This window comes from Mustela lutreola, chromosome 9 (assembly GCF_030435805.1).
Source record: "Mustela lutreola isolate mMusLut2 chromosome 9, mMusLut2.pri, whole genome shotgun sequence".
Taxonomy (NCBI): Eukaryota; Metazoa; Chordata; class Mammalia; order Carnivora; family Mustelidae; genus Mustela; species Mustela lutreola.
Genome location: NC_081298.1, coordinates 120,007,153 through 120,035,143, shown reverse-complemented (window position 1 = coordinate 120,035,143; position 27,991 = coordinate 120,007,153). Strand labels below are relative to the sequence as shown.

The following is a 27,991-nucleotide window of genomic DNA, read 5'->3' as shown; positions in this document are numbered from 1 at the left end:
CACAGTTTGTGCAGGCAAGACTAGTCTATATCTTGTGCTTTTACTTCTTTTGCAGAAAGCAAAGCTGGAAGCCAAGTTACATCAGACGACGGCTGCAGCAGCTGCCGCGGCGTCGGCGGCCTCAGCAGTAGGTCCTGTTCACAACTCTGTGCCTTCCAACCCAGCGGCGGCCCCCGGCTTCTTCATCCACCCATCCGATGTTATTCCACCCACTCCAAAAACAACACCACTTTTTATGACTCCACCACTCACCCCACCCAATGAAGCAGTTTCCGTTGTGATTAATGCCGAACTTGCCCAGCTTTTCCCAGGCTCAGTTATTGATCCCCCAACAGTCAGTCTTGCTGCACATAACAAAAATTCCAACAAGTCCAGAATGGTAAATTATTATATTTTTAATAGGTGTTCGCTTAGACATTTAAAAATATTTTAATGTATATGCTAACCTGAGAAGGCAAACTTTTCTTATACCAACTTGATACATCAACTTAGATTGTTTTATAAAGTGTTATAGAATATACATCAGGAAATGGGACTAGTTAATATGGTATTACAGTTATTAGTTTGTATAGAGCAAGAATAATATCAATATAGAGTTACACTTTTTTCTTTTCTAGAATCCACTTGGTTCTGGCCTAGCTCTTGCAATTTCTCATGCTTCACATTTTCTTCAGCCTCCACCCCACCAGTCCATTATTATAGAGCGAATGCATTCAGGTAATATTTGCCTTTCTTAAAATATTTTTCTTGCCTAGTCTATCAGCCCTCTGAGTCTTACTCTGTAGTTTGATTTTCTTTTGCGAGTAAATCCCATCTGTTCCTAGGTAAGCACATTTTACCAAGAATAAGCACCACATAAGGCTTAGCTGTGTGCTCACTCTGTTGAGCATATGGGAGCTGCTGGGTAGGGTGGCTAAGTTTTACCCAGACCCTGTATCTGAGCTGTATGTGAATCTTGCCTGTTGAACTGGGATGGACAGAAGGGTCGACTTCCGTTGTAGCTGCTCAGTTTTCATGACACTGGAAATCACGCTTCAGTATTCCTAACACCAGCACTCTGATGTTGAAACTGTTTCCAGAAAATAGCAGATAGAATTACTGCTCATTTTAATAACTGAGTAACATTAATAACACTTCCTGGTCTCGATAATTCAAATTTTACATAATTTTGTGGCCATACGTCTATGCTAGTTACCTGTGACTGCGATAGGGGCTTTCAATTAGAGCATGTTTACCTAGTAAACTATGGGCAATTTTAACCTTATAATCCTACCAAACTGTTAATTCTGGGCGTGGACTGCAGCAGAATTCAACAGAATCTGTGTTTTATAGCAGAGAATAATATGAATATAATGCATACTGTGTCACCTTTCATCGTATGAATAGTTGAACCAGAGTTGCTTTATTGCATCAGGCTGTTTCTTTGGAAGAGAGAGTTTTTTAAAACAAAAATTTTTGGGGCGCCTGGGTGGCTCAATGGGTTGGGCCGCTGCCTTCTGCTTGGGTCATGATCTCGGGGTCCTGGGATCGAGTTCCGCGTCAGGCTCTCTGCTCAGCGGAGAGCCTGCTTCCCCTCTCTCTCTTTCTCTCTGCCTGCCTCTCCATCTGCTTGTGATCTCTTTCTGTCAAATAAATAAATAAAATCTTAAAAAAAAAAAAAATTCTTGATGGTGTTTCCTGTTGAACTAATCCTTCACCGGTGTTACCATTAGCGTCTGTAACATTTAGAATGTGACTAGTTGGTGTGCAGTGTTATGGAATGTGAGCGGTTGTTTACACTGCAGTTTGCTGTGTAGCAGTGGAATTGACTGTAGATTATAGAATTACGTTCTTTGTTCTTTAATGGTTTTTCTGTTTAGGAAAGTACTGGTAACTACCTTTTTCTGCGAAACCAGCTCCATTGAAAATAGCATGGGTTCTAGCAGTTTCGCTAGGGCCCTTCACTGTAAAATGCAGCTCTTAAGTTTATTAAGTGCTCCTCACCCCAACCTGGTGAAGAAGAAAAAGAATTCTGTTGTTAATGATTCTGTCTACTGTTTTACTAATCAGGCTTATTCTGAAGTGTGTATGAGATGAGAGATGCAAGTCTGCTCTTTTTCTGTTCCTCTCAGATAATTTTTGCCTTTCGTTAGTGTGAGCATCTCAACCACACTGGGTATGATTTGGGTGCTTACACAGAAGGGCTTCCTGCCTCTTTAGTGTGGCCGTTGAGAGTAAGCCATCAACTGCACTTGGTACTAAGTAGCTGAAGAGACAGTGATGTGTCGGTACCTGGGCAGAAACACTATTTGGGATAAGCTGTGTCTCTCTTTATTGGAGGACTTTCCTGAGGGATTTTTTTTTAGTGGTAGTAGTGACTTTGTGTGATTTCTGCCTTGTACTTTTACTTTACATCGTACCTGCAGTGTGAGATCTAACTCTGTAAGAAAATGAATAAGGCTTGAGAATAGTAAAATCAAGCAGTACAATTTGATATCATTAATGCATCTATTAGGACAAGTTTTAGGAAGGGACCAGATGACTGAAAAAGATTACATAGATACTTTTTAGAATTAATCCATGTACTGTTTTTGGTAATAACGTTTTTCAACTCTAAAATTTTAAATTAAGCTTGTATGTACAGTTGATTGCTGTTGCAATAACAACTTACTCTTGTATACTTTTTTCTTTAAGCCTGAACTAGCATGGATTGAGGTTTCAGAGAATTTTTGAGGACTGCTTATTTACTTTCCTTCCCATCTGTTTGTTGTTTAATAAGTTGATTTCATTTTTTAAGATGCATGTTCCCAACTGTTTTTGTGAATGTATCTTTTGGTTAATTGCAACAATGATAGTTTTTGTCAACTCTTACTATCTCTCTCTGATAGGAGCAAGGAGATTTGTGACCTTGGATTTTGGCAGACCAATACTGTTGACAGATGTCTTGATTCCCACTTGTGGAGATTTGGCCTCCTTGTCAATTGACATTTGGACATTAGGAGAAGAGGTGGATGGGAGGCGACTGGTAGTGGCAACTGATATAAGCACACATTCACTAATTCTGCATGATTTGATACCACCTCCTGTGTGTAGATTTATGAAGGTAAAGATCTGCAAGACAGTGAATTGATATGCTTTCCATCTTTCCAACAAGTTATGAGAGATACTCAGACATATAATTAAAAAGTATAACTATCTTCTTAAATACATTGCTCTGAATTTTATTTTTGCAAATGGATGTGTATGTATATTCATGTTTCATTTTTCTCTTAATTTCAGATCACTGTCATTGGACGTTATGGGAGTACAAATGCCAGAGCCAAAATCCCCCTAGGATTTTACTATGGTCACACGTATATCTTGCCTTGGGAAAGTGAACTGAAGTTAATGCATGATCCTTTAAGGGGAGAGGGTGAATCTGCAAACCAACCAGAAATTGACCAGCATTTAGCAATGATGGTTGCTCTACAGGAGGATATACAGTGCAGGTTATTAGAAAATTGCAGTATATTTTAATCTTACTGAAACCCTTTACTTTGTATGTCTTATATATTTTTCAAGAAATATTTTTGCATAGATGTATAGAGAAGAACAAAAGGTTGGAGGACCCAACTGACTCAGTGAGAGAAGTGATTCTTGATCTTTGAGCTGTGTGTTTGAGTTCCACAGTGGGTGTAGAGATTGCTAAAAAAGAAATAAACTTTAAAAAAGAAAAAAGGAAGTAGGAAGCTAGAATGTTATAATAATTGATAAATTACAATATTATGATTAGATAATTGACTTCATTTAGTACTTAACAAAGGATTAGTTCTTTTTAATGGTTGTTAACATGTTCTAGAGATTTAATTTTTAGTGTGCATTGGTACATATATGTAAAATGGAACATTGCAGGAATTGTTTTGTACATTTTTTATTCACAGGTATAACTTAGCTTGTCATCGACTGGAAACTCTTTTGCAAAGTATCGATCTTCCTCCTCTTAACAGTGCTAACAATGCACAATACTTTTTGCGAAAACCAGACAAGGCAGTTGAAGAAGACAGTAGAGTTTTTTCTGCCTATCAAGACTGTATTCAGCTACAGCTTCAACTGAATTTGGCTCATAATGCAGTGCAGAGGCTCAAAGTAGCTCTTGGTGCAAGTCGGAAGATACTAAGTGAAACGTCAGATCCAAAAGATTTAATTCAGACTTCTTCCACAGAGCAGTTGCGGACCATCATCAGATACTTACTGGACACTTTGCTCAGTCTTCTTCACTCTTCCAATGGTTTGTATTTGGCTTCAGTTCTTTAAATGCTGGAAATATGTTTGATATGATTTTCTTTTTTTGTTGTTGTGTTAGTATTAGCTAGTATTGTTCATTTTGATATTCTTTCTGTGTGAGCACTTATGAAATGTGTTTATGAAATGAAATGTTTATGAAATGGTTAACTCCTTTTTTCTCCCATATTTCTCCTTTTTTTGGTTTTAAATGGATTTTCAACTCGAATCTTCACTGTGGATGCGGTACCTCATTTCGTCTGGCAAAATATTAAATATGGTTATGGTGAAAACTTAATAAATTTCAACAATATACTGTCATTTTCTAATCAAGAGCTATTTTTGGTCATTACACATGCACACACAGATATACACACTCAACTATCTGAATCACCCAACCCCACACATAAGAAATATAGTTGATTCAAATGCTAGCTTTTCTCCTCTTGCAGCATTTAACAATTAAAATTCTACATACAAAGAATAAATAAATGAATAGCAAAATAAATAGAATTACAGTTGGTTACTGATTGCTGTTAAGAAAAAAGCGTATTTAGGTATGCTGATACTGGTATTACAGCATACGCTTAAATAGGAAATTTTACTGTTTTCTGTTCTGTAATAGGACACTCTGTTCCTGCAGTTTTGCAGAGCACGTTTCATGCCCAGGCCTGTGAAGAGCTTTTTAAACACTTGTGCATCAGTGGAACCCCAAAGATACGGTTGCATACTGGTCTTCTACTTGTTCAACTCTGTGGTGGTGAAAGATGGTGGGGTCAGTTTCTTTCTAATGTTCTTCAGGAATTGTACAATTCAGAGCAGCTTCTCATCTTTCCACAAGATAGGTAGGTCAGAAAATATGGAGTTTTTATTAGTAATTTTTACTTTTCACAGTTAGGGTTCAGATTTTGAAATTCTATGCATGTGGATTGATCCTGAGTGGTTAAATGAAGCACATCTTACCAGGGTTTGGGAATGCCCAGCAACGCACATATTGAAGAAGATTATACGGTGATACAGTAGACTACATTCTTTAGTTTCCTGACTATATCTGTGGAGTTTATAGATCTGTGTTTACAAGTATTTCCTTATAGATTATGTTACTTTATGTGTTACATGTTTTCTTTGAAACTATGATAAAATTCTCTGCTGGATTTTGTATGGATATAGTTATGAAATATAACCAAGAGTTTGGAAAGAGTTAATTTTAACATTGTAGCTCCAGGTATAACTCATGCTAAGAACAGCCTATCGTATCATTTGTTAAATTTCAGTGTGAATTATTTTTTAAATGAGCAAATGGATTCATACTGGTATTTTATTTGTATCTCTTTTTTTAGGGTCTTCATGTTACTTTCCTGCATTGGTCAGAGATCACTTAGTAATAGTGGAGTATTAGAAAGCTTACTTAATCTGCTGGATAATTTGTTGTCACCTCTTCAGCCACAGTTACCCATGCATAGGAGAACAGAAGGTATTATTTAAAGTGGTTGTCTTTAGCAAAAACATAAGATTCCTATAAATACTGCTTTTATAAAATGTCTGGTTGTGAAGTACTTTTTTAAATATTCATCGCTGTATACTTTGCTAATACTTTCATGCTGTAGAATTTAGAATGTAGACTTTCATATGATTGATTGCCATATGGTTATTGCTTTATAAATCTATTTTTCATTATTTGAATTTTGAATCTGGAAACTATTGAAACATGTTTTTTTCTGTATTGTCATAACTAAAATCGGACTCTTCATTAAGTCTCAGTTTTAGGTACGGTTGCTTTTCTGGTCATTCATAATGAATTTCATCCGAGCAACAAAATTGTTATTGGAACAAAAACTTTAGAACTTAGTTTATATATGATTAGGAAGTTGAGAGATTTTTTTAATTTAGTTACCTGGAAGTCTGAAAATTGGACCTTATACCTGTTTCCTAGTTTATAAATTATTGTCTCTTGGATTCAATCTATAATCAAGAATCTATTTTCATAACATAAAACATTTGTCTTCCATTAGATTAAGCGTGTGGCCACAGGTTCCAGTTCTGAGGCTTATTATAAGTAAATATTAATGTTAGTAATGATATGGTATATTTTTAATTTATAAGATGTTCATCTCATAATTATCTTCTCAGACTTCATTAGAACTCTTAGAATCACCTGATTATTTTTTCCACTGTCACCTGCGTATAGGAGTGCTAGATATTCCCATGATCAGTTGGGTCGTGATGCTGGTGTCCAGATTGCTGGATTATGTGGCCACTGTTGAAGATGAAGCAGCAGCTGCAAAAAAGCCTCTGAATGGTAAAGACAGGGAGAGGTTTCTGACAGGTATCAGAAGTTTATAATAATCTATTGGTGGGGATTTTGAGTGACTATGCAGTTGTTCCAGAACTGGCTATTGGCCTGGAGTTTCCAGCTGTATGTAATTTATGTAAAATATGAATTAAATTTACTGGGAATCTGTTTTAAGGATAAAATTTATTTTTGAAGGACTTTATGGACCAGCCCCTTATTTGAGCATGACTTTTAGTGTCTGGATACAAGCATGTCTTTCATTAGGTTATTTTCCTCATGCTCATTTAAACACTTTCTAATGGCATACATGTAAGTGAATTTATGAGTAGAAATATGTGAAGAGTTCTTTATGTTCTTTGAGTATAGTGTGTCATTCTATTTATCAATATGAAGAAGTAGAGTTCTAATTAAGTATAAAAAGTTTTTATGCTTAGATACAGGAGTTCCCAGATTGGTGTTCTTTTTTTGTTTGTTTTTTTGAGTTTCAGTCTTCATAAAAGTTTGAGGCATAGAAAAATTTTCAAATTATACGATATCCAACTGCAAGACAGATTATTTTTTTCCCCTACTTCCAGGCTAACAACAGTTTTCATAAAGGTTTTGAAATAGCTAAATCTTATATCTAAATACAGTCATTTAAGTGCCATAAAATTGAATTTTACACATTGTCAGGTTTCTAGTATTAAAAAAAGGTCCCTCAAGGTGTGTTATAGATCGATGAATCAATTGATTTTGGTGCACATTACGTTTGGGAAAAGGGTGGGGAATTTTTTGCATGTAGAGGGAATATGTCTTAAATATTTAGAGTCTGTGAGCCAGTTCACTCATAGGATATAGAGGTATCTACATAGCTACATATAACTATCACATGAAGTTGGAATATTACAGTATCAGAGATCTTAGTTTTTATTTATATCATTCAGATACTGTGGAAGTGCATTGGTGGAAGACATTTTTTATAGGTTTTGAAAAATTTGAACTGTCTTAACAAATGGATAGTAGAGAATAGAAGAAGATGTCCTTAGGTTAAGCAGGCATGAACAAGTAATTGGAGATGGGTCAAGTGTGATGTTGAGCAGAAGAATGATACTTGAAGTAATAGTCTGGACACATTTTTTTAAAAATGAGAAAAAGTAGAGCTACATAGCATGATTTTTTTAAACTTATTTTTGCATTCATTAAGTCAAATTATTGAATATCCTCTTTTTGGGTCCTTACACAAAAGCTTGGGTTTGAAATAGGCAGTAGTGAGCCATTTGTTGTTTTTCAATTGAGTTACATCAGAGGTATGTTGTTAAAAATTAATCTTAAACAACTGTGGAGGAAAATAGCTGTTGTCTTAAAGGAAATATTGGAGACAGGAAACTCTGATCTTAGAGTCATTTAGGGTCTAGAGTAGCTTTCTAGGGTCAAATCTTACTAGCCATTTCCTAATAATGGTTAATTTTCTTTAAAACCACTTCGTCATGATTGACACATTTATAAATTTGTGTTTTCTGGGTATAGAAAGTACTTTAAAGTCACATTTAATGGAATTACTAATAAAACTTTTTCTTGCTCTTTCAGGTAATCAGTGGAGTTTTATTAACAATAATCTGCACACTCAGAGCATAAATAGGTCTTCCAAAGGCAGCAGTAGCCTTGATAGATTATATTCCAGAAAAATCAGAAAGCAGCTAGTTCATCATAAACAGGTAATTTTCAGTATGCTTTTTTAATTTTAATGTTTGAGAACATTGCTTTAAGTTGCATAAGACAGACTTGTGGTTATCAGGTGTTAGGTATGCTGTTTAAGGAGGTACTTAGGGAAGTTGTTTAACAGATTTGAGACTGAGCTTCTTTATTTGTAAGATGGCAACAGTTTGTAGTTTACAGATTTTTGGTGAGGTCCTTTAAAGTGTCTACCTCTTCCCCTCTCTGTTAATACTGTTCTAAATAAGAGGCCGTCATTTTTTTTTTTTTTTTTGTCTAGTCACAAGGTGTCTTTGTTCTTTCTTAATCCTTATCATTTCTTTCTTGAATTCTTTTTTTTTTAAATTTTTTAAAAAAGATTTTATTTATACATTTGTCAGAGACAGAGGGAGAGAGAGCGAGCAAGCACAGGCAGACAGAGAGGCAGGCAGAGGCAGAGGGAGAAGCAGGCTCCCCGCCAAGCAAGGAGCCCGATGCGGGACTTAATCCCAGGACCCTGGGATCACGACCTGAGCTGAAGGCAGCCGCTTAACCAACTGAGCCACCCAGGTGTCCCTCTTTCTTGAATTCTTGATAGCTTCCAGTTGACCTGTGCTTGAAAGTCAAGAGTCCTTAACAGGACTTCAGGGTTCTATCATGGGTCCCTGTTTGTAACTTACACGTTTGAAGTTTAGTCTAGCCATATTGAATTTGAATTTATGAACCACCAGCCCCAGTTTTCTCATCCAGGACTTTTGCATGTAGTAAGTACCTTTCCTCCCCACGCGCCCCCGCCCCCGCCCCCGCCCCCCCAAACCACATAGATTACTCTTTTGCTGAGATGACCTAACTTACTAGGCATGAGTTTATAATCACTTCCTCCAAGAGGACCTCTCTGTTTCCCAAATTAGGATAATATGTGTTGGTGGTATAGTGGTGAGCATAGCTGCCTTCCAAATTAGGGTAGTATCCCATACAGTATATTCCCCATGTGTCCTGTATTTTATCATTTCATTATATTCATCATAAATTTTGGTAGGGATTCTTTTATTTTGTTAACTTGAAATTTGTGCAGTTCAGGGTGAGTAAATCATTTCTTAAAGTATTGTTAGGAGTCATGCAGAGTGCTCTTTTATACCTAGCTTTTTTTGCTCAAAATGACTTTTTTTGAGATCCATCCATATTGAGTGTATCAGTGGTTCTTTTTAATTCTTGACCACCGTTCCGTGAATGTTCCAGAATCTCTTAATCCATTTGCCTGTTGATAAAACCTTTAGTGTTGGTTTTATTCTTTTTGAAATACACACAGATGCACATATATGTTTCTTCTTATCATGCAAACATTTGCATGCAGACACACTAAATCTTTCACACAATTATATTCACACAATATATTCATATATTAGAATGTGGTTTTTAATGGGAGGACACTTGTGCATATCTGTTTTTTTTTCCTCAGTTGGTTCCATGATCACTTTTGAAATTGCACATAAAATTTGTTCGATACACATTTTACTGTGTAATAATGAATTTATACCTGATATCAGATTCTTAGGAGCCATTACTTTATTGTTACTACCTTTTTAAATGGGTCTTTCTCTTTCTTTTACAGCATATACAGGGTTAAATGTTATATCCTTGATACATAGTATGGAGCCTAGTGTATTGTCAATAAATATTTGTATAATTGATTTGAACTGTAATTAGAGTTTATATGAAAATCCATTGGATCTGACAAGTTTGTGGAAGCTTTAGGCCTTTTTAAAAACATGGGCTTAGCACTGAATTATTTATTTTCACTTTAAAATTTTTCAGCTGAGCTGTTTGATCTTTTGCAGGAAAAATGATGTGAAGCTTTTCCCTCAACTCTTTTTTATTTTTTTTACTCTGAACTAATTTTATGTGGTAATAATTTACATTTTAAAACAGCTGATTTTACTGAACACTTAACATTTATGCTTGCTGTATTTAATTTAGGATATGAAGTTGGAAAATAAACCTAGAGTATAAACCCAGTAGATTTTTCTTAATAAAATATTACTGTTTTATTCTTTACTATGATGGACATTATTGGCACTGGAAAAACTTAAAAGTGGGATGTGAGGCATAGTTGGTAGTAGTGTATCAATATTTTCTGTTTCTAATGGTTTTAGTATGGTTGCAGGAAAGAATCTTGTTTCTAGGAAATGGACACTAAAGTATTCAAGGGTGGCTGGTCAGCATGTTGCCAGCTTACTCTCAAATGGTTTAAGAAAAAAATGTCTTTTTATAGTAATTAAAGTTGCTGATTAAGATTGTGGTTTGAAATTAATTAAAAAAAATATTTATTGTTGGGGCGCCTGGGTGGCTCAGTGGGTTAAAGCCTCTGCCTTCGGCTCGGGTCGTGATCCCAGGGTCCTGGGATCGAGCCCCGCATCGGGCTGTCTGCTCCGCAGAGAGCCTGCTTCCTCCTCTCTCTCTCTCTGCCTGCCTCTCTGCCTACTTGTGATCTCTGTCTGTCAAATAAATAAATAAAAAATCTTAAAAAAAATTTTTTTTTTTATTGTAATTGTCACGTTCTATCTTTGAGCTTTTAGGACAGTTTTCTGAAAATACTATTTTATAGTAGCTGTTACACACACATATGTTGATCATCTAATAAATGTGTATGCTGTTTCTATTTTAGGATACATTTTTCTTCATATATGGGGATTACAGCCCAGTGAATATTTCTTTATAGTAGTTAGTTTTTTTCTTTATGTTAGTTAATTTTTTTCCTGATAACAAAAACAACTATCAAAAAGAGAAATTAAGGAAATGTTCTCTGAAGAAGTAGGTTTATTACGTTCTTAACTAAAGTATTCATTTATAATTATGGCTATCACTTTTTAGTGACTTTCTATTTAGAATAATGTTCTGCCTTATATGGAGATGTGGTTAAGTCATTCAGTGGATTTTTAAGGTCTTCTGTGCAGACATTTTTGTCTTTGTTTTGATTCATTGCTACTAACTAGTAGTTGCCAGGGATTAGGGACTGGGCCCATGGGATAGGAGGGATATGGGTGGGCTATTTAAAAGGACATCATGAGAGATCCTAGTGATGATGGTACTATCGTGGCAGTTCATGTGTCCACACATATGTAGAACTAGTACACAAACACAGACATAAACTCGAGTAGAAGTGAAGAGAAATCTGAATAAAATTGGTGAATTTTATAATGTCAGTACTCTGTTGCAGTATTACAGCTTTACAAATTGTTATCATTGGAGGAAATTGGGTAAAGTGTCTAAGAGAGTTCTCTTATTTCTTAGATCTATATATCTACAGTTAACTGGATAAAATTTTAATTAATAAAGAACAAAGACATTTTTAAAAATTTACTAATCTTAAGGGAGATTGCCATAAAAATAAAACTGAGAATATTGTGTAATAAAATATTTTCCCCATATATTTAAGAGCACTTACTTTCCTCCAGAAAGTATCTGTCCTTCTCATTAATGGCTTACATAAAGAAAGTTTTCCACTTACTTCCCTTTTCCCATGGATGAGGAATTAAATCTTAATTATAACATGGACAGATCATTTGGGATTTGAAATGACTTATCAGCAATACAGTTAAAACTAAATCAGGGAATAATTTATTCCATCAGTTGGATGGATAAAATCTGTGAGGTATATAATTACTTTGTTGTTTTTAACGCTGTTAGCTTAGTTTAGGTTAAAAAGTTAGATTAATTTTCCTTTTTTTTTTTTTTTTTAAAAGCAACTTAACCTACTAAAAGCTAAACAGAAAGCTTTGGTGGAACAGATGGAAAAAGAGAAAATACAAAGTAACAAGGGATCATCATACAAACTTCTGGTAGAACAAGCAAAACTAAAGCAGGCTACCTCAAAGGTATGATCTTTGCTTTTTAATGTAATTATTTTGGCATGATCACTTTCCTTTCTAATATTTCAATTTAGTTAAATATTTTTAATAATAATTAAGAAACTTAAGGTTTTGTTATTCTGCCTATCAATGAAAAAATCTATTCTAAACCATTTTTTTTTTTTTTTGAGGGAAGATAGCTTTTAACTCAAGGACATATATGATAAATGTGGACTTACATTATGTTTCCAAAGTGCTCTCTTTAAAGTGGATTGTGTGCCAGTAAATTAAAAATAAAAGATTCAAGGAAATGTACAGTTTTCTTAATGTGTTCTTAAGTGAAAATTAAATCCATTGATTTGTAAATAAAATTTTAAAATGCAATGTAACATATATTTTTTAATTTGGGGGAATAACTCATGTAGCAACTAGTTTTGTTTATTGTGTTTCTATAAATATGAGGTTATATTTATTCCATCAGATTTTGAGATAACTTGAGTTAATACTCTATACTTAAAGTTGTGTTACATAGGTTTCTTTATCCATCCACTTTTTATGAATTGTGTTTAGAATACTTTGGTAATTTTTATTCAAGATGTTAGATTTGACCTAATGCAGCTTTTATATAGAATGTCACTTTTCTGAAATTCTGTTATAAGTCCAGTACCTTACTCTAACCAGGACTTTAGGCATATTGGTCAGTATAGCTTTTAATAATCTTATGTTGAATCTTATGGTTTATCTACAATTTTATTCCTTAGAAGTTGTGAATTTCCTGAGTGAATATTTTCATTCCATTAATAAATATATACTGGAAGAATTTTCATTTGGCAAACACTGATTTAAATACTGTAAATTTTTCTGTGTAGCACTTCAAGGATTTAATTAGGTTACGTCGGACAGCAGAATGGTCCCGTTCTAATTTAGACACAGAAGTTACAACAACAAAAGAAAGTCCAGAGATAGAACCACTTCCATTTACCCTGGCTCATGAACGTTGTATTTCAGTAGTGCAGAAACTTACTCTGTTTCTCCTCTCCATGGATTTTACCTGTCATGCAGATCTCTTACTGTTTGTTTGTAAGGTAAGTAAACTAATAGGCATAATTTATAATTACAGACTGAGAGGGTAAGAAAAAGAAAGAATGCATTCTTTAATTGGTTTTGATTAAGAGTTATAATAGTGCTTTTATTGGTTTTCCTTTATGTAAGTCAGATTTTTAAAATTATGCCTTGAAAGGCTTAAAAAATATTTTGTCACACTTCTTAGGAGATGTGATTTATATTTTAACCTAGTTAAAACTAAGTTAATGTAGATTTGAAATGTATATAAGGTGGGTATGTCTATCTGTAAGCTCCTTTTTTTCTCTTAATTAAAATAGGAAGTATACAAATAAGTTTCAAATTATGGTAATGAAAGTGTTTTAATAGCCTGAAGGCTTTTTTGGAGCATATTCATTGTTTTTTAAAAAATAATTTTTAGGGGCGCCTGGGTGGCTCAGTGGATTAAGCCGCTGCCTTCGGCTCAGGTCATGATCTCGGGGTCCTGGGATCGAGCCCCGCGTCTGGCTCTCTGCTTGGCAGGGAGCCTGCTTCCCCCTCTGTCTCTGCCTACCTCTCTGCCTACTTGTGATCTCGCTCTCTGTCAAATAAAAAATAAATAAAATCTTTAAAAAAAAATAATTTTTAACTATTCCACCAAGAAGGGTTTTTTTGGTTTTTTTTTGTTCATTTTGTTCATTTGTTTTTAATGACTTTTCCTTCTTTAAGAGAGAGACACACACACTCAGGAGCTCTCACATACATTGTGGGGAGGGGCAGAGGGAGAGAATCTCAAGCAGATTCCCCCCTGAACATGGATCCTGAAGCAGGCTGCTCTCAGAGCCCAGACTCATGAGACTGTGACCTGAGTGGAAATCACAGGTCAGACATTTAACCGACTGAATCACCCAGGCACCCCACTATTCCACAATTTTTAATGAGATTTTAATATTTGATCATGAAAATACATTTCTTTGTATTCCCTCTCAAGCAATTATTATTTTTTTTCAAGCAATTATTTTGATGCCAGAAATGTATCTCATCATTGAAAAGTATTATTCCAACAGTTTGGTTTTGGAGAAAACATGTAATTGCTATAATTTCATAAAATGTATTGCAGGTTCTTGCACGTATTGCAAATGCCACGAGGCCGACTATACATCTGTGTGAGATTGTCAATGAACCTCAGCTGGAAAGACTACTATTACTTTTGGTTGGAACTGACTTCAATAGAGGAGATATATCTTGGGGTGGTGCTTGGGCTCAGTATTCCTTAACGTGTATGCTACAGGATATATTAGCAGGTTTGTCCGGATTTTTAAAGGATATATCCAAATTAGCTTGTCATAGCTTGAGTAAGTAACATTTAAAAGGAACTATAACCTCCGAAGTGAAAAGGTCTATTTAATGTTAACTGCCTTAGCAATTACTTAGAATTACTTTTGTATTTAACTATGTTGACAGTTGCATAAATGTTAAGTCTTTGTGGAGGAGTTAGGTTGTTAAAGCACAGTAATATTATAGCTAGTTGGTTTCATTATTAATATCAATAATGGGCTGCTTATCAGTACTTTATGTGGCCTTGAGGGCTCTACGTGCCTTAGGTTTTTCATCTGTAAAATAAGGACAATAAGAGTACCTTCCTTCTAAAGTTGTTTGGAGTAAGCGAGTTAGTGTATGTAAAGTAATTACAGTAACTGCTGTTCATATTACACATATTCTGTAAGCATGATATTACTTGTCTTTAATATTTGAAGATCATGCAGTGGGTCCTAGCATTTCCTTAGGTAGGTGGGGAATATTTTGCCTCAGACTCTTTTTTATAGTTGGTAGCACATACATGCCATCATTCTCTAAACTGGAGGAAAAATATGTGGTCATGTGTTTTGGAGGTCTGTTAGTAACTTACTCAGACAGCTATGACTCTTTTCTTTCCTACAGGGGAATTGCTGGCCCCAGTAGCTGCAGAAGCCATGGAGGAGGGAGCAGTGAGCGATGACGTCGCTGCAACAGCTGGGGACTCTGATGACTCCCTACAGCAGTCTTCCGTTCAGTTGCTGGAAACTATAGATGAACCTTTGACACATGATATAACGGGTACGTTCCTTAAATTGTGTTTTATTTAAGATAGTCTGAGTGTGTTGTTGTTTTTTAATAAAAATATATTTCAAAATTAAGAATTTTAGTGAAGTAGATAGTTTTCACAGTTCTGTCTTAGGGCTTTGGCCTTAGTAACCAGATTGGTTAAATATGATAAATACATTTCAGTTAGATTCTCTGAATGAATTCTTGTTATAATAAAACACTGTCCTTTCATAATGTCCTAATTATTTTGATATGCTCTGATTTGGCTGTGTTCAAGAAAATCTAGAAAACAGTTAAAGATACTCATTGGTGAAGATAGCAAGGTTAAAGGCTCTTACTCTTTAAGATCCAGCCTTTCTGGTATTTTTCTTTGTTTTCTGCCTTTTTAAAAACTGTATGTGTATCTTAGCATATGCAATCTTTGCTCCCTTGTTCTTGAAGAGAGTGTTTTAGTTACTGCTGTGTGTGTTGCTGGGGCTGTGCTTATTTCATCCATTGGTCACTTCTCAGTCTTAACGTTCTCTCATAATTTTATCCTTTTTATGTGATATTCCCTTTATCTGAAATAGATTTCCTTCTCTTATTTGCAAGATGAACTCCTTATCTGTGATTCACAGAAAGCTTGCCCTCTGCAGTAAGCTTTTTCCACCACCACCAGCAGCAGTGTTGAGACTGCCTTTGGTGCTGCCTTCTACTCTAGATGGTTTCTGATAGCACTCATCATGCTGTATAGTTGATTTAATTTCTATAGTGTATCCTCACTCTGGACTTAGATTAACTTATTGGAGAGCAGAAATTTGGTTTATTAATCTTCACATACTCATACCCTAGTATAGGCTGGCATGTGCTAGGTGTTCTATAAATATATGTTGAATAAGGGGTGAGAAGGATGGGAAAGTAAGGTTTATTTAAGGCATAGAACTTTAGTTATGAACTTTGAGACATCTCTGAGAGCAAAAGAATTTCTAATTCAGAAAAGAAAAATAAGGTGATTAGCAACTTTTCCTATAGGAACTACCAGGTTTAGAGCGTGATTGTCTCCTACCCCTATGATGGCGTGTGCTCATCACTGATATCAGCGTACTCTGAAAAAGGGGAATCATCTGGCAAGAATGTTACTTTGCCTCCTGTGTTCAAGGCTCCCATTTGACCTGATCTTGTGAACTTTGTTCATACCAGCTTGCACAAAAACAGCACACAGCTGTTAGTGAATTAACAAGTCATAAACCAGTGCTGAGTCTTGGGATACTGGCAGAGTTCGAGGTAGTGGGACTCACTGTTCTGCCAAGGGTGCTTTTAGAAGTATGTGTTGTGGGGCATGCATGTTTGCACCAGACAAAATCTGGTGCCGTTGGCATCGCAGAGTGAACATGACACGGAAATGATATGCCATTTGCTCTGCCCAGGCTGCCTTGGACTTACCAGCACTGGTCATTTCTAAAAGTCATGGTATTGAGGAAGTTCCTGAACTTCCTTTGGTGTTTGTAGATAAAGTTGGTGGCTGCAAGAGGACCAAGGAGTTTATATTGCTTAAAAAACTTAAAGTCTAGAATGGTATCGGAAAAGTCTATGATACTCTTAGTGAATGAGAGCTGGCAAGAGTAAAATGAGAAACCATCGTTGTATCCAGCATAGGGGATCTGCATCATCTATAATGAGGACACTGGTATCATCATGGCCTTCAGAACCATCTCTGGAATTACTTTACTTAATGAGGCAAATTGAACATTTTGAAACTTGCCCCTGATGGGCATGTGTGATGTTTCTGCATTTGGACTGAAAGTAGTCTGCAAGTAGACCATCTCTATGGCACTTGGCATAAGACTGCCTCCTTCAAGAGGAATTACAACCTTCCCATGCACAAGATGCTTAATACACTACTTAGCAGAACCTTGAAAGGCCCAGAGATCCAAAGAGCCCTCTGAGCACCTTGCCAGGGGATTCATTGCAGAGTCCTGAAGAAGAATCCACTGAAGAGCCCAAGAATCCTGTTGAAGCTAAACCCCTGTGCAAAGATCATGTGCCAGAACACCATTCCTTGCTAGGCTAAGAGTCATAAGTTCTGGGTGGATAAGGTGGCAACAGACTCAGAAGCCAAGTCAGATGGGAAGAGGGTTCCAGGTAAGAAGCCTGTGAAGGGGAAGAAGGGAAAGAAAGCTGTTAGTGTGAAGGGTGTGAAGAAGCAGAAGAAACCTTTTGCAGAAAAAAACAAAAAAATGCTGCAGCTACCAAGAAGCCAGCAGCTGCGAAGAAATCTGCAGAAAAGAAACCTACCATAGAAGAAAAGCCTGCTGTATAAAAACTGAAATTTGTTTTTTGTATAATTGTCAAATCATTTTGGATAGCTAATTTTGAATAAAGATGATCAAAGGCAAGGAAAAAAAAGGTGAATAATAGTCATATGACTTAAATTCTTTTTGCTTTAACCTTTAATATTGGGTATCATTTTCTGATTGTGGATGTAATGCAGTGCTTTACATATTGGAGGCAGTAAAATGAGTAATGTTCATTCTAGCAGTGGGTAATGTTTATTTTCAGTAACAAAGTTTATACAGCCTAATTCAGTAAGAGCTAATTCCATGGTCTTTTTCCCAGAGAAATCAAATATTACTGCATGGTGTTTTTCTTTTATGTTCCAGAGTGATACATTTGTATACTTACTGATGTTTAATTGTCAACTATAAAAATTAAGAGATTTTTAAAGCAATAGAAACATGTCACATACAAGTAAAATAACTTTTTCTATAAATAAAAGCAATATATTGGTTACATTTCATGTTGCATACTCTCTGAAAATCATTTTCAATTATTTGAAGGTGCACCTCCTCTTTCTTCTTTGGAAAAAGATAAAGAAATTGATCTTGAGCTACTTCAAGATCTAATGGAAGTTGACATTGATCCTTTAGATATTGATTTGGAAAAGGATCCCCTTGCAGCCAAAGTTTTTAAGGTATGATTCTCTGTTCTTTGCAATTAAAATATTTCATTTTATACTTTTGGCTTAATCACTTAAAACCAAGTACACATATTTATCATGAAATGCAATCCATTATTGAGTGTTCTCAAAATTTCATTATTCTGCTATAGGCCCTTTGGTAATTATTTTATAATACCAATAGAATAGTATAAGGAAAAATTGTACCCTTTTATTAATGTTGCCACTATTATTGTCTTATATATTAGTAAGAACCAGTAATAGGCATGGGGAAATTTAGTTATAGGTTACTAAATTGCAAGCAGCATTTAAGCCCCTCTAAGGCCAATTTATTTCAGATTCTACTTCTGTATTAGCTTCAATGTTTTCTGAAAGAGATATACCCCTAATATTTTATATCGCTGCTTTTTGTGCAAGAGATTTTTCTTAAAGGATGCTGATTTTATCTCTCAGGTTCTAAATAAATAAGGTATTTTAAAAGTTTGGTATAAAATGAAGAGAATATTACTGTTCTATTCCAATAGATCATTAAGATCGTATGTACGTTTTAGTGATTTAAAGGGTAGGGAGAATGTTTATTTTGTAGCCCTATTTGAGTTTAGAAAGTGTAAATAATGTCACTCTTGGTGAAGAGGTAAAATTAACCACCATTTTTTTCCACTCTTTTAAGCCAATAAGCAGTACATGGTATGACTATTGGGGTGCTGATTATGGCACCTACAATTATAACCCTTACATTGGAGGTCTTGGAATTCCTGTAGCAAAGCCACCTGCAAACACAGAGAAGAATGGATCACAGACAGTTAGTGTTTCAGTATCTCAGGGTAAGTGTGTTAAATTTTAAGTCATGCTACTGTTCTTCTTGTTCTTCTTCGTCTTCTTTTTTTTAGAGATTTTATTTATTTATTTGACAGAGATCGCATGTAGGGAGAGAGGCAGGCAAAGAGAGAGGGGGAAATAGGCTCCCTGCTCAATCAGAGCCCAATGTGGGGTTTCGATCCCAGGACCCTAAGATCATGACCTGAGCCAAAGGCAGAGGCTTAACCCATTGAGACACCCAGGCACCTCAGGAAGCACATTCTTCCAGAATTAGGAAATTAACATTAGTACCATAACACTTACACTTCATTCAGGTTTCAGCAGTTGTGTTTAAATAAAGTCCTTTATGCAAAGGCATTGAAAGCAAAATGATGCCTTGCATTTAATTGTCATAGATCTTCAGTCTCATTCAGCCTGCTGCATTTCAGAGTTCATTTTCATGGCCTTAATGCTTTTGAAGATTCCAGGCCAGTTATTTTGTAAAATGTCCCTCAAAATTTGTGGTTGTGTTGTATTTCCTCATGATTAGATTGTGGTCATGTATCATTACCAAAAGTATTTGAAGTATAATGCTCAGGTTTTCTTAATGCATTCTGTTAGTTGGTTTATAATTTAAATTTGTTCCCTGATCAGTGATTTGAAGTTTAATTACTTGATTTAGGGAGATTTGTGCCAGTCTTCTCCATTGTAAAGTTATTATTTTCCCCTCGGTAAAGAACTTTTATGGATGTGGGCGAATGATACTTGGAAACTTTTTTTTTTTTTAATTAGTCTATTCATTGATTTTTAAGTACATCCATGGTTTCCTGTTTTATTCAGTGGGTCATAATCTGTTATTTATTTTGCTTAGTTTTTATTAAAGTAAAATACAACGTAAAATACACCATTTTAACCATTTTTAAGTATACAGTTCCATGACATTAAGTACAATCACAGTGTTTTCATTTTTTGTTTTGATGTTCTGGTTGTCCCAGATTTGACCAGTGGGATGTATCTCCCTTTGCTTATCTGTCTCTCCTCTTTCTTTGAGCACTTCCTTGTTTTCTGGCACAAAAAGATGCCCCAGGCTCATCATTTCCTTTTCCTTCCCCAGACTGGGAATTAACTACTTCAGCAAGGAGAAGGTTTTTCAAAACCTTTTAATGGAAGAATGTGATTAAGAAACCAAAATTTGGGTGCTAGGTATACTTACTATTTTGGTGGCTGTTTCTCTGCCCTCTTGGTGGACAGATCTAGGGAACATGTGTGTTTACACACATTTGCATCTATATTTCTGTATCTGCCTTTTTATCTAGAATGCTTTGAGTTCATGTCATATATTTGACTAATCTAACTCTATAGGCTTCATTTTACTTTTTTACTTTTTAAAAAATTTTTATTCATATTCCAGTTAGTTAACATACAGTGTAATATTACCTAGACTTCATTTTAACCTACTCCCTTTCCATATTTGTATCTCTTTTCTCTGACTTTGAGGAACCTGGTTCTCATTATCCTTAACTTACTTCATTTCATTATCATTACTTCATTTAGCCTCCTTTGCACAGATGTTGTACCTGCTGTGGCTGATACTCTCTGACAGGTTTTCTGACATGAGGACACACTCTTTACCCTATTTTGCATTTGGATGTCAAAATTTTATTGTAGGAAGTAGGCCATGAGTAACAATTAGCAAATAGCTCTATTTCTTTGAATTGCTTTTTGTAGCCCTAGATGCTCGCCTTGAAGTTGGACTTGAACAGCAAGCAGAACTTATGTTGAAAATGATGTCTACCCTGGAAGCAGATTCCATTTTACAAGCATTAACAAATACATCTCCTACCTGTAAGTGCAAATCACCATTCTTAGAGTATTGCCATGAATCATTTATCTCTTAATTTTTAAGTGCATTCAGCAAGGACAGATTTTTAAATTCCATGTATGGTGTGAGTCTGAGTGGGCTACGTATATATATAGCACTTCTCCCTCACCTAGTTAGTAGCAAGTTGAGAAATAAGACAAAGTATTAATTAATAAATTGGGAAAGTGGAGGGGGAACAAAATACCTCCATGTAGTAGTATGCTTACATTTAGTCCAAAAACCTGAATGTTGTCTTTGTTATTGTGTTGTGAGGTTAATGAGTTGTCTGCTTAGCTAGCAGTTAGCCTGGGAGTTCATTGCATTATATCCGCATTTATGATAAAGTGGGATTTTACATACAATAATTGCCCCTTTTCTGGGAGAGAGACATTTCAAGACCCCCAGTGGATGCCCGAAATCACAGATAGCACTGACACCTATATATACCATATTTTTTTCTCTATATACATACCTGTGATAAAGTTTGATTTATAAATTAGGCACAGTAAGAAATAAACAACAATTATAAAATAATTATAATCATATATGGTAGTAAAGATGTGAATGTGGTCTTTCTCAAAATCACCTTTCTGGTGGTGATATTTGATGATAAAAGCCTGCATGATGAAGTGATGATGGAGGTGTTGTGATGGGGTGTTAGGCTACTCTTGACCTGACTGCAATGCCTGCTGATAACAGAAAACAGAAACCATGGAGAGCGGAACCCCAGATAAGGGGGCACTACTGCCGTGGCATCTTTATCGTCCTCAAAGACTAGAATGGAAGAGATATCTATGGGCCTTATGGAACTGCTGAACTGAGAGGATTTACTACCTAATCATGTACATCAAAGGAAGGCAAATGTTTTAATAAAGAACCAGATAGTAAATATTTTAGGCTTTCTCAGCTATACAGTATATGTTGTAACTACACAACTCTGACTTTGTAGCAATGAAGTAGCCGTACTCCATATCTAAACCAGTGGGCCTGCCTGATACAGAAGCTGTGAGGCAGGCAGGTGGCCTGCCTGTTTTGATCATTAGGCAGTCGTTTGCTGAAGAAGAGCACTAGACTGGGGTAGATCGCCTCCTATCAGTGAAGATAGATAGCAGCCAGTCTCACAAAGAAAATTGAGGAGCTGTGCTAAGGAGATAGTGGTGTTTTTATTTTTCTTAGGCCTACAAATTATTGATCTTCTCTGGAGCATGGTGAGTAAAAGGGTAGATGTACTAGTTAAAACCGTGGAAGAGCATCATGTTCTTCCCCTGTGAAAGGGAGTTCATGCTGCATTAGAGAAATTTGGGTTTGTAGACATTTCTGTGTCAAATTGAGTTCTTTCACTTTGTGGTTATCATTTATTTCTTACCTTAGGCAGTGTATAGAAAAGTGAAAAACTGAAGAAAAGGTCTAGTGTTCTATTATCCTGGTATTGGTACACTAGTATTATTGTATCTTATCTCTTATATATGGAGGGATCTCTTTTGTTGGGCCAGCCTCTCCACAGCCACAAGCAACTCAGTACTGACCTAAGTAGTCCTTTTCTTTGATAGACATTTCTTGTTTAAAACAACTTATTAGAAGATGATTTTGTAATTTTTATGTTTCTCTTCATATTATGTCTTTTGATTATTGTCCTGTTCGGAACTGTGTCCCCCTTTTAATATAATAACTCTTAAATATATGAAAAACCTCTCAGAGCTCATATAGTTCTCTCCTCCATATGAATGTATACTCATTTATTAGTTTGGTGTGTAACTTGGACATCAGAATTTTTTAATGCTTCCCAGATAATTTTAATGTATAATCAAAGTTAAGAATCAATGGACTTGAGTCTAAATTATTCTAAAACTACTTCCATAAGAAGTAGTCAAAATTTTATTTTTCTTCCTTTTCCTAATTTATTAATTAGAAAAACATAGAAAATAAAAATTGCTAGAGAGTAAGGTTTTTGTTCCTTTGATGGACCAATGCTGTGAATTAAGGAACTTCTCTCATTGGTGATTATCTTTTTGACTTTTGGGTAATGTTGTAAAAACAAATTTTCAAATAATATAATCATCAACCATTCTTAGGAATGCAATTAAAAAGTTTTTTAAGATTTTCACTTACCTGTACATACTAATAGCTAGTGAGCATTTCTCCTGATACTTTGTGATAAAATCATAATTGTGTTTAATTTTCAGTATCACAGTCTCCCACTGGAACAGATGATTCACTTCTAGTGGGTTTACAAGCAGCGAACCAATCCAACCAGCTTATTATACAGTTATCATCTGTCCCAATGTTAAATGTTTGTTTCAACAAACTTTTTTCCATGCTTCAAGTCCATCATGTGCAGGTATGACTTCAGGAGAAATGGTGTATCTTTACACGTTATTGCCAGCCTAGTAAAAGATGAAAATAACTGGGGAGATCTTTCTCAATCTGACAGGGATGATTGATTCATTATCTCAGATGGAAAAATATTGGATATCCTTTGGTAACCACAGATCCTCAGTGATAGGTTATTTATAATTTTTATGATTTTTAAGATTTATTACTGTAGTTCCGGTTATATGTTTTACATACACCAGTATTTAAAGATTTGAATCACTTATTTTAATTTAGAAAACTATATGTATTAGGTAAATTATAAATTTTAATTAAGTTTGAATTTTGTTTCATCAAGAATTTTAAGATATGTTTGCTTGCCAACTGACTTGAAGTAACTGGAGGAAATATTTAATAGAAAAATTAATTACTCAAAGGGACTCGTTCGTAAGATTTTTGTTTAAATAGTATTTCATTTATAATGGGTATTTTTGGTGTCCCCCCCCCCCCCTGTCAATTTTTTATTCTTTTTCAGTTGGAATCACTTCTCCAGTTGTGGCTCACATTGAGCCTGAATTCTAGTTCATCTGGAAACAAAGAAAATGGAGCAGACATTTTTTTATATAATGCTAATCGAGTACCTGTCATTTCATTAAATCAGGGTAAGATTTATTAGAAGGAAAATTATTAACATAGCATAAATAAACCTAAAAGGCAACAGTTAGGTTAATATTACCTAATCTTTGTCATTTGGTTTATAATGTGTTTTAGTGGGAAAAAAACTTTTTTTTTTTATACATTGACTTAATAATTTTCAGGAAAGAGAACAAAAAACCTTTTCTCTGGTTTGTATTATTTTGTGCCCATGTGTAACTAAAATTTGCAGTGTTAATCTTTGTATTTCCAGAAAATACCATCTTGTTCATGATCTGTTCTTTTGGCACTGGTATTTCACAAAAATGTGTATCAGCTCCAAGAGAATTGATAACTTGGAGAAGGATGTCCCATTTCCTGTGGAAATTGTATTAGTTAGCTTTTGGGGTTTTCTTGTTTTTGTTTTTGACAAATCCAAGAGTGAAAATAATGGGAGTAAAATAATATCCTTTTTCAGAAATAGAATTAGCCTTTTGTTCTGGCTGCAGACATCTCTTTTTGATACATTTTAAGAAAAGTATAAGCGATCATCTGTTTCTGGTGCTTTCTCCCTTTCAGGGGTGAATTCTGTATTTTGCATGGCTCTCGTAGCCTTGTCTTTCATCCCAGTGACAGCCCCACTTGCTCACACTGTCCCACTTATATCTGTGTTGTCTTGGCAAGAGCCAGCCCTGGTAATTAATGGGTTTTTCTCTCTTCCACTGCACTAATAATAATAATAAACTGTGCTCCCATTGTTATTTTCAACTTTGTTATTGTGAAAATGTTACACATAAACAAGAGTTGATGAGTAAAAAGGTAAATAACTGTTCATTATTGTCGTTAGATACCTGGCTCATATTCAAATTTCCAGTTGCCTCAACTGTTACAAAATTTTTAAAATTTCAAATGGGATTCATATAAGATCCATGTATTTTAATTTTTTCTTTAATCCCTCTTAATGTGTATAGGTTCCCTTCATGTCTTTTTTATCCCCTTAACAAAGCCATTTATCAAAGAAGTTTGGTCTTTGTCTTTCAGGATTTCCAGGGTCCTAATTTTTAGTGATTGTATCTTCATGATATTCTATCGATTTTCTATAAATTGGAAGTTAGACCTGGAGCTTAATCTGATTTTTTTTTAAAGGCAGTTTCCTAGGTTGCCTCTCTTTTTACATTTTTAAGACAGTGATGCTCATGCCATTAATAATTCATTAGAGGCTTCAAAATGGTAGTCTAATTCTATCACTTTATTTTAGTTGAAATACTTCCGTAAAGAGTAAATCCCTTTCATAGGCTATTATGTCACCCTCTGTTGGTAGTTTGTATGATAGAGAAAGGGGAAATGCCAGATTTTTTTTTTTTTAATTTTTAAATTGAATTGGTTCACAAGCAGTCTACATGCATGATCATTTAATTTCTTTAATAAATATCTGTATAAGTTTATGGTTTTTAAAATATTTTTTTGTTTTAGTTATAATTGTGCTTATTGATGCTGAAATTTTGCCATTTGTGGCCAGTGAGGTGCTCCTTTATTAATTGTTGTTGTCTTTATATACATATTATGCTTTTGTCAGCTTTCAGTGTGATAAATATTCCAGTCTTTGTGTATTTCAGCCTGAAATCTGGAGTCAGCCGTTTTTGAAGGGGGTTTTTAGAGCAGAATCTGGGCTGTATTATGTTCGTGCATTTTGAATAACTTCTTTGGCTTCTCCAGCTGCCATAAGCACTTTGGACTCAGGCCTTGCAAGTAACCTAATTATTCTAGTTTGTGCTTTTGTTGCAAAGTTGCATTGGTTTTCAGTGGTGTTACCTTATTCTTGTTTTTCCAGTCCGCTCTACTATTTTCAGGTTTTGGTCTTGAAGAATCTGAAGATTTTTAGTAAAGTAATCTATGTTGTGGTAGAGGTGCCTGTAGTTTGAAAAGGACAACACTTTATAGTGATAACAGTTTATATGTTGTGGGCTGAGCTTTAAACTTAGCCATAAAATATTATTAACTCTTAATTTTTAGAGATATTTAATGGGGAATTCTTTTCATTTCAATGTTTTTGAGGACACTGGGTAGTGAATTGATTGAAAGAAACTGTCATAATTTTACATTTGCTTGTTTTATTTTTAATTCTTAATAAATGTATGATTTTCCTTAATTAAAAGTTCTTCCCCTTTTTCTTTTCTCTCTAGCCTCAATAACCAGCTTTCTCACTGTGTTAGCTTGGTATCCCAACACTTTGCTCCGGACTTGGTGCCTTGTGCTTCACAGTCTAACACTTATGACAAATATGCAGCTTAACTGTAAGTGCAGACATTTATTCCTTTAAGCCTCGGACCTATACCTCTTTATTCTTACTCTCAGATTCTTAAGATTTTTCCAAGAAGTGATGCAGTCATGAGAAGATGAAGTTCCTTATTTGACTATACCTCTCCTGATTTTGTTCTTATGTATCTTAGGCTTTGTTCTTACTTTGATAATATACTCTCATCTACCAGCATGAGTTCTAGCATGGTTTTGCTTTCTAAAAGCTTACTACTTATTAAAATGAAACTGATTGCTTTTAGAGTACAAAAATCAAATGTTTACTGTTTTATGTTATTTTTTTAAGTAGCTTTATGCTTAAAAAATGATTTATTATATTAAGAACATGCATGATTAGTTTACCCCATCTAAAAGCTCTATTCATAGAATATAATTGCTTTTTCTCAGATTGTGGTAATAGGTTTTCTGCTTTCCTTACTCCACCCCATTTTCTTCATTATAATTAAGATAGTAAAATAATTTCTGCATCTTTTTGGCTAGAACTTTTAGTGCTTTTAAAGGCTTTATGTATCCCGAAGTCATGAAAATAATCCTACATTATCTTCTATAGTGCCTATTAGTTTTATTTTTCACATTTAGTTTTGGGTTTTATTTGGGATTCTCAAGACTGTTGTGAGGTAGGGATAAAAGTTCACAGTAGACAGTAAAGACTAGCCATTTATGAATTGAAATCATTCTGTCTATACATTATGATAAGAGGTGGGTAAATTTCATCCCCATTCTGTTTGGGATTAATTTCATTAAATAGAAAGCTCTGTCACATTGATAAAATGTGTCAGTTTAAATCACTGTTTAGCATCAAAGTGCTACTCCTTTTTTTTTTTAGTCTGGAATCTGTTCTCCAAATATGGGATCAGAAACATCAGTGTCTCATCATATTAAAGATAGATTTAACTCAAAGGATATTTTATTCCGTTCAGAAAACTGGTGTTTTAACGTGTGTATCATTTAACAGTGTACAGCCATTATACTTCTGACGTGCAAAAGTGAGTTGTTGTTGCCTGGATTTATCTTAGAAAGCAGCATTGAGATTTACCCAAAAAGGGGGCTCCTGGGTGGCTCAGTCATTAAGTGTCTGCCTTCAGCTTAGGTCATGATCTCAGGGTCCTGAGATCGAGCCCTGCATGTGGCTCCTACTCAGCGGAAAGCCTGTTTCTCCTTCCCCCACTCCCCCTGCTTGTGTTCCCTCTTTCACTTTGTCTCAGTCAAATAAATAAATAAAATCTTTTAAAAATCATTAAAAAGAATAAAAAGAATTACTCAATAAGTAGACCCCTATTTTTGAAAGAGGGAAATAATTACCAAGAACAGGCTCATCAAAAGGTCTGTATTTAATTACTTGTTTTCCACTTGACTCTATACTAAATAAGATGCACATTAAACCAGCTATTTTTTAATAGATAAGAGAAGGAAGATGGATGAAAATAGGGAATGAGTCCAACTTAGTCAATACAGTAGAAAATCAGACCCTTTTAATAAACTAACTCCCAGGGTACCTGGGTGGCTCAGTCTGTTAGGCGTCTGCTTTTGGCTCCAGTCATGAGCCCTTGCATCCCTTGCATCTGGCTCACTGCTCGGCAGGGAGTCTGCTTCTTCCTCTCCCGCTTGCCTTTTTGGTGTTCGGGGTCCTCTCTCTGACTGTCTGAAATTAATGAATAAGATCTTAAAAACAAAACAAAACAAAAAACTCCTTATTTCCAGGAATTTGTGAGTTTTCCTTGAAACCAAAAGAGACTTTATATACTCTATTTCTTTCGTTTAAGGGTCCATTTGTAAAAGGCTTTTTTTTTTTTTTTTTTAATGTTTTATAGCGGGTTCAAGCAATGCCATCACAACTCAGGAGAGTACTGCTCATCTGCTGGTTTCAGATCCAAACTTGATTCATGTCTTGGTGAAATTTCTTTCTGGCACCAGTCCACATGGAACAAATCAACACAGTCCGCAGGTACGATGACTTTTGA

At 35.1% G+C, this 27,991-nt stretch overlaps 1 protein-coding gene and 1 pseudogene across 10 annotated transcripts in view; both read left to right on the top strand.

Annotated features, from left to right (window-relative positions):
• The window catches only part of BIRC6 (baculoviral IAP repeat containing 6), a 226,673-nt gene that overhangs the window by 97,366 nt on the left and 101,316 nt on the right, over window positions 1–27,991 (top strand). For 8 of the 10 annotated variants that reach the window (XR_009357395.1, XM_059188672.1, XM_059188669.1 and 5 more), the window contains 20 exons: window positions 56–379; window positions 618–717; window positions 2,868–3,082; window positions 3,259–3,467; window positions 3,900–4,246; window positions 4,865–5,084; window positions 5,580–5,713; window positions 6,428–6,565; window positions 8,099–8,226; window positions 11,947–12,078; window positions 12,921–13,136; window positions 14,213–14,396; window positions 15,034–15,189; window positions 17,994–18,127; window positions 18,783–18,936; window positions 20,639–20,755; window positions 22,955–23,109; window positions 23,617–23,743; window positions 25,898–26,008; window positions 27,842–27,975. Coding sequence is in view for 9 of the 10 variants with exons in the window: in XM_059188672.1 (XP_059044655.1) it covers window positions 56–379; window positions 618–717; window positions 2,868–3,082; window positions 3,259–3,467; window positions 3,900–4,246; window positions 4,865–5,084; window positions 5,580–5,713; window positions 6,428–6,565; window positions 8,099–8,226; window positions 11,947–12,078; window positions 12,921–13,136; window positions 14,213–14,396; window positions 15,034–15,189; window positions 17,994–18,127; window positions 18,783–18,936; window positions 20,639–20,755; window positions 22,955–23,109; window positions 23,617–23,743; window positions 25,898–26,008; window positions 27,842–27,975 (3,435 nt within the window). In the remaining variant the exon portion in view is untranslated. The remainder of the gene's footprint in view (window positions 1–55; window positions 380–617; window positions 718–2,867; window positions 3,083–3,258; window positions 3,468–3,899; window positions 4,247–4,864; window positions 5,085–5,579; window positions 5,714–6,427; window positions 6,566–8,098; window positions 8,227–11,946; window positions 12,079–12,920; window positions 13,137–14,212; window positions 14,397–15,033; window positions 15,190–17,993; window positions 18,128–18,782; window positions 18,937–20,638; window positions 20,756–22,954; window positions 23,110–23,616; window positions 23,744–25,897; window positions 26,009–27,841; window positions 27,976–27,991) is intronic. The other 2 variants (XM_059188673.1, XM_059188666.1) reach the window with 2 other exon arrangements.
• On the top strand, window positions 15,769–17,826 carry LOC131807703 (large ribosomal subunit protein uL4-like; annotated as a pseudogene).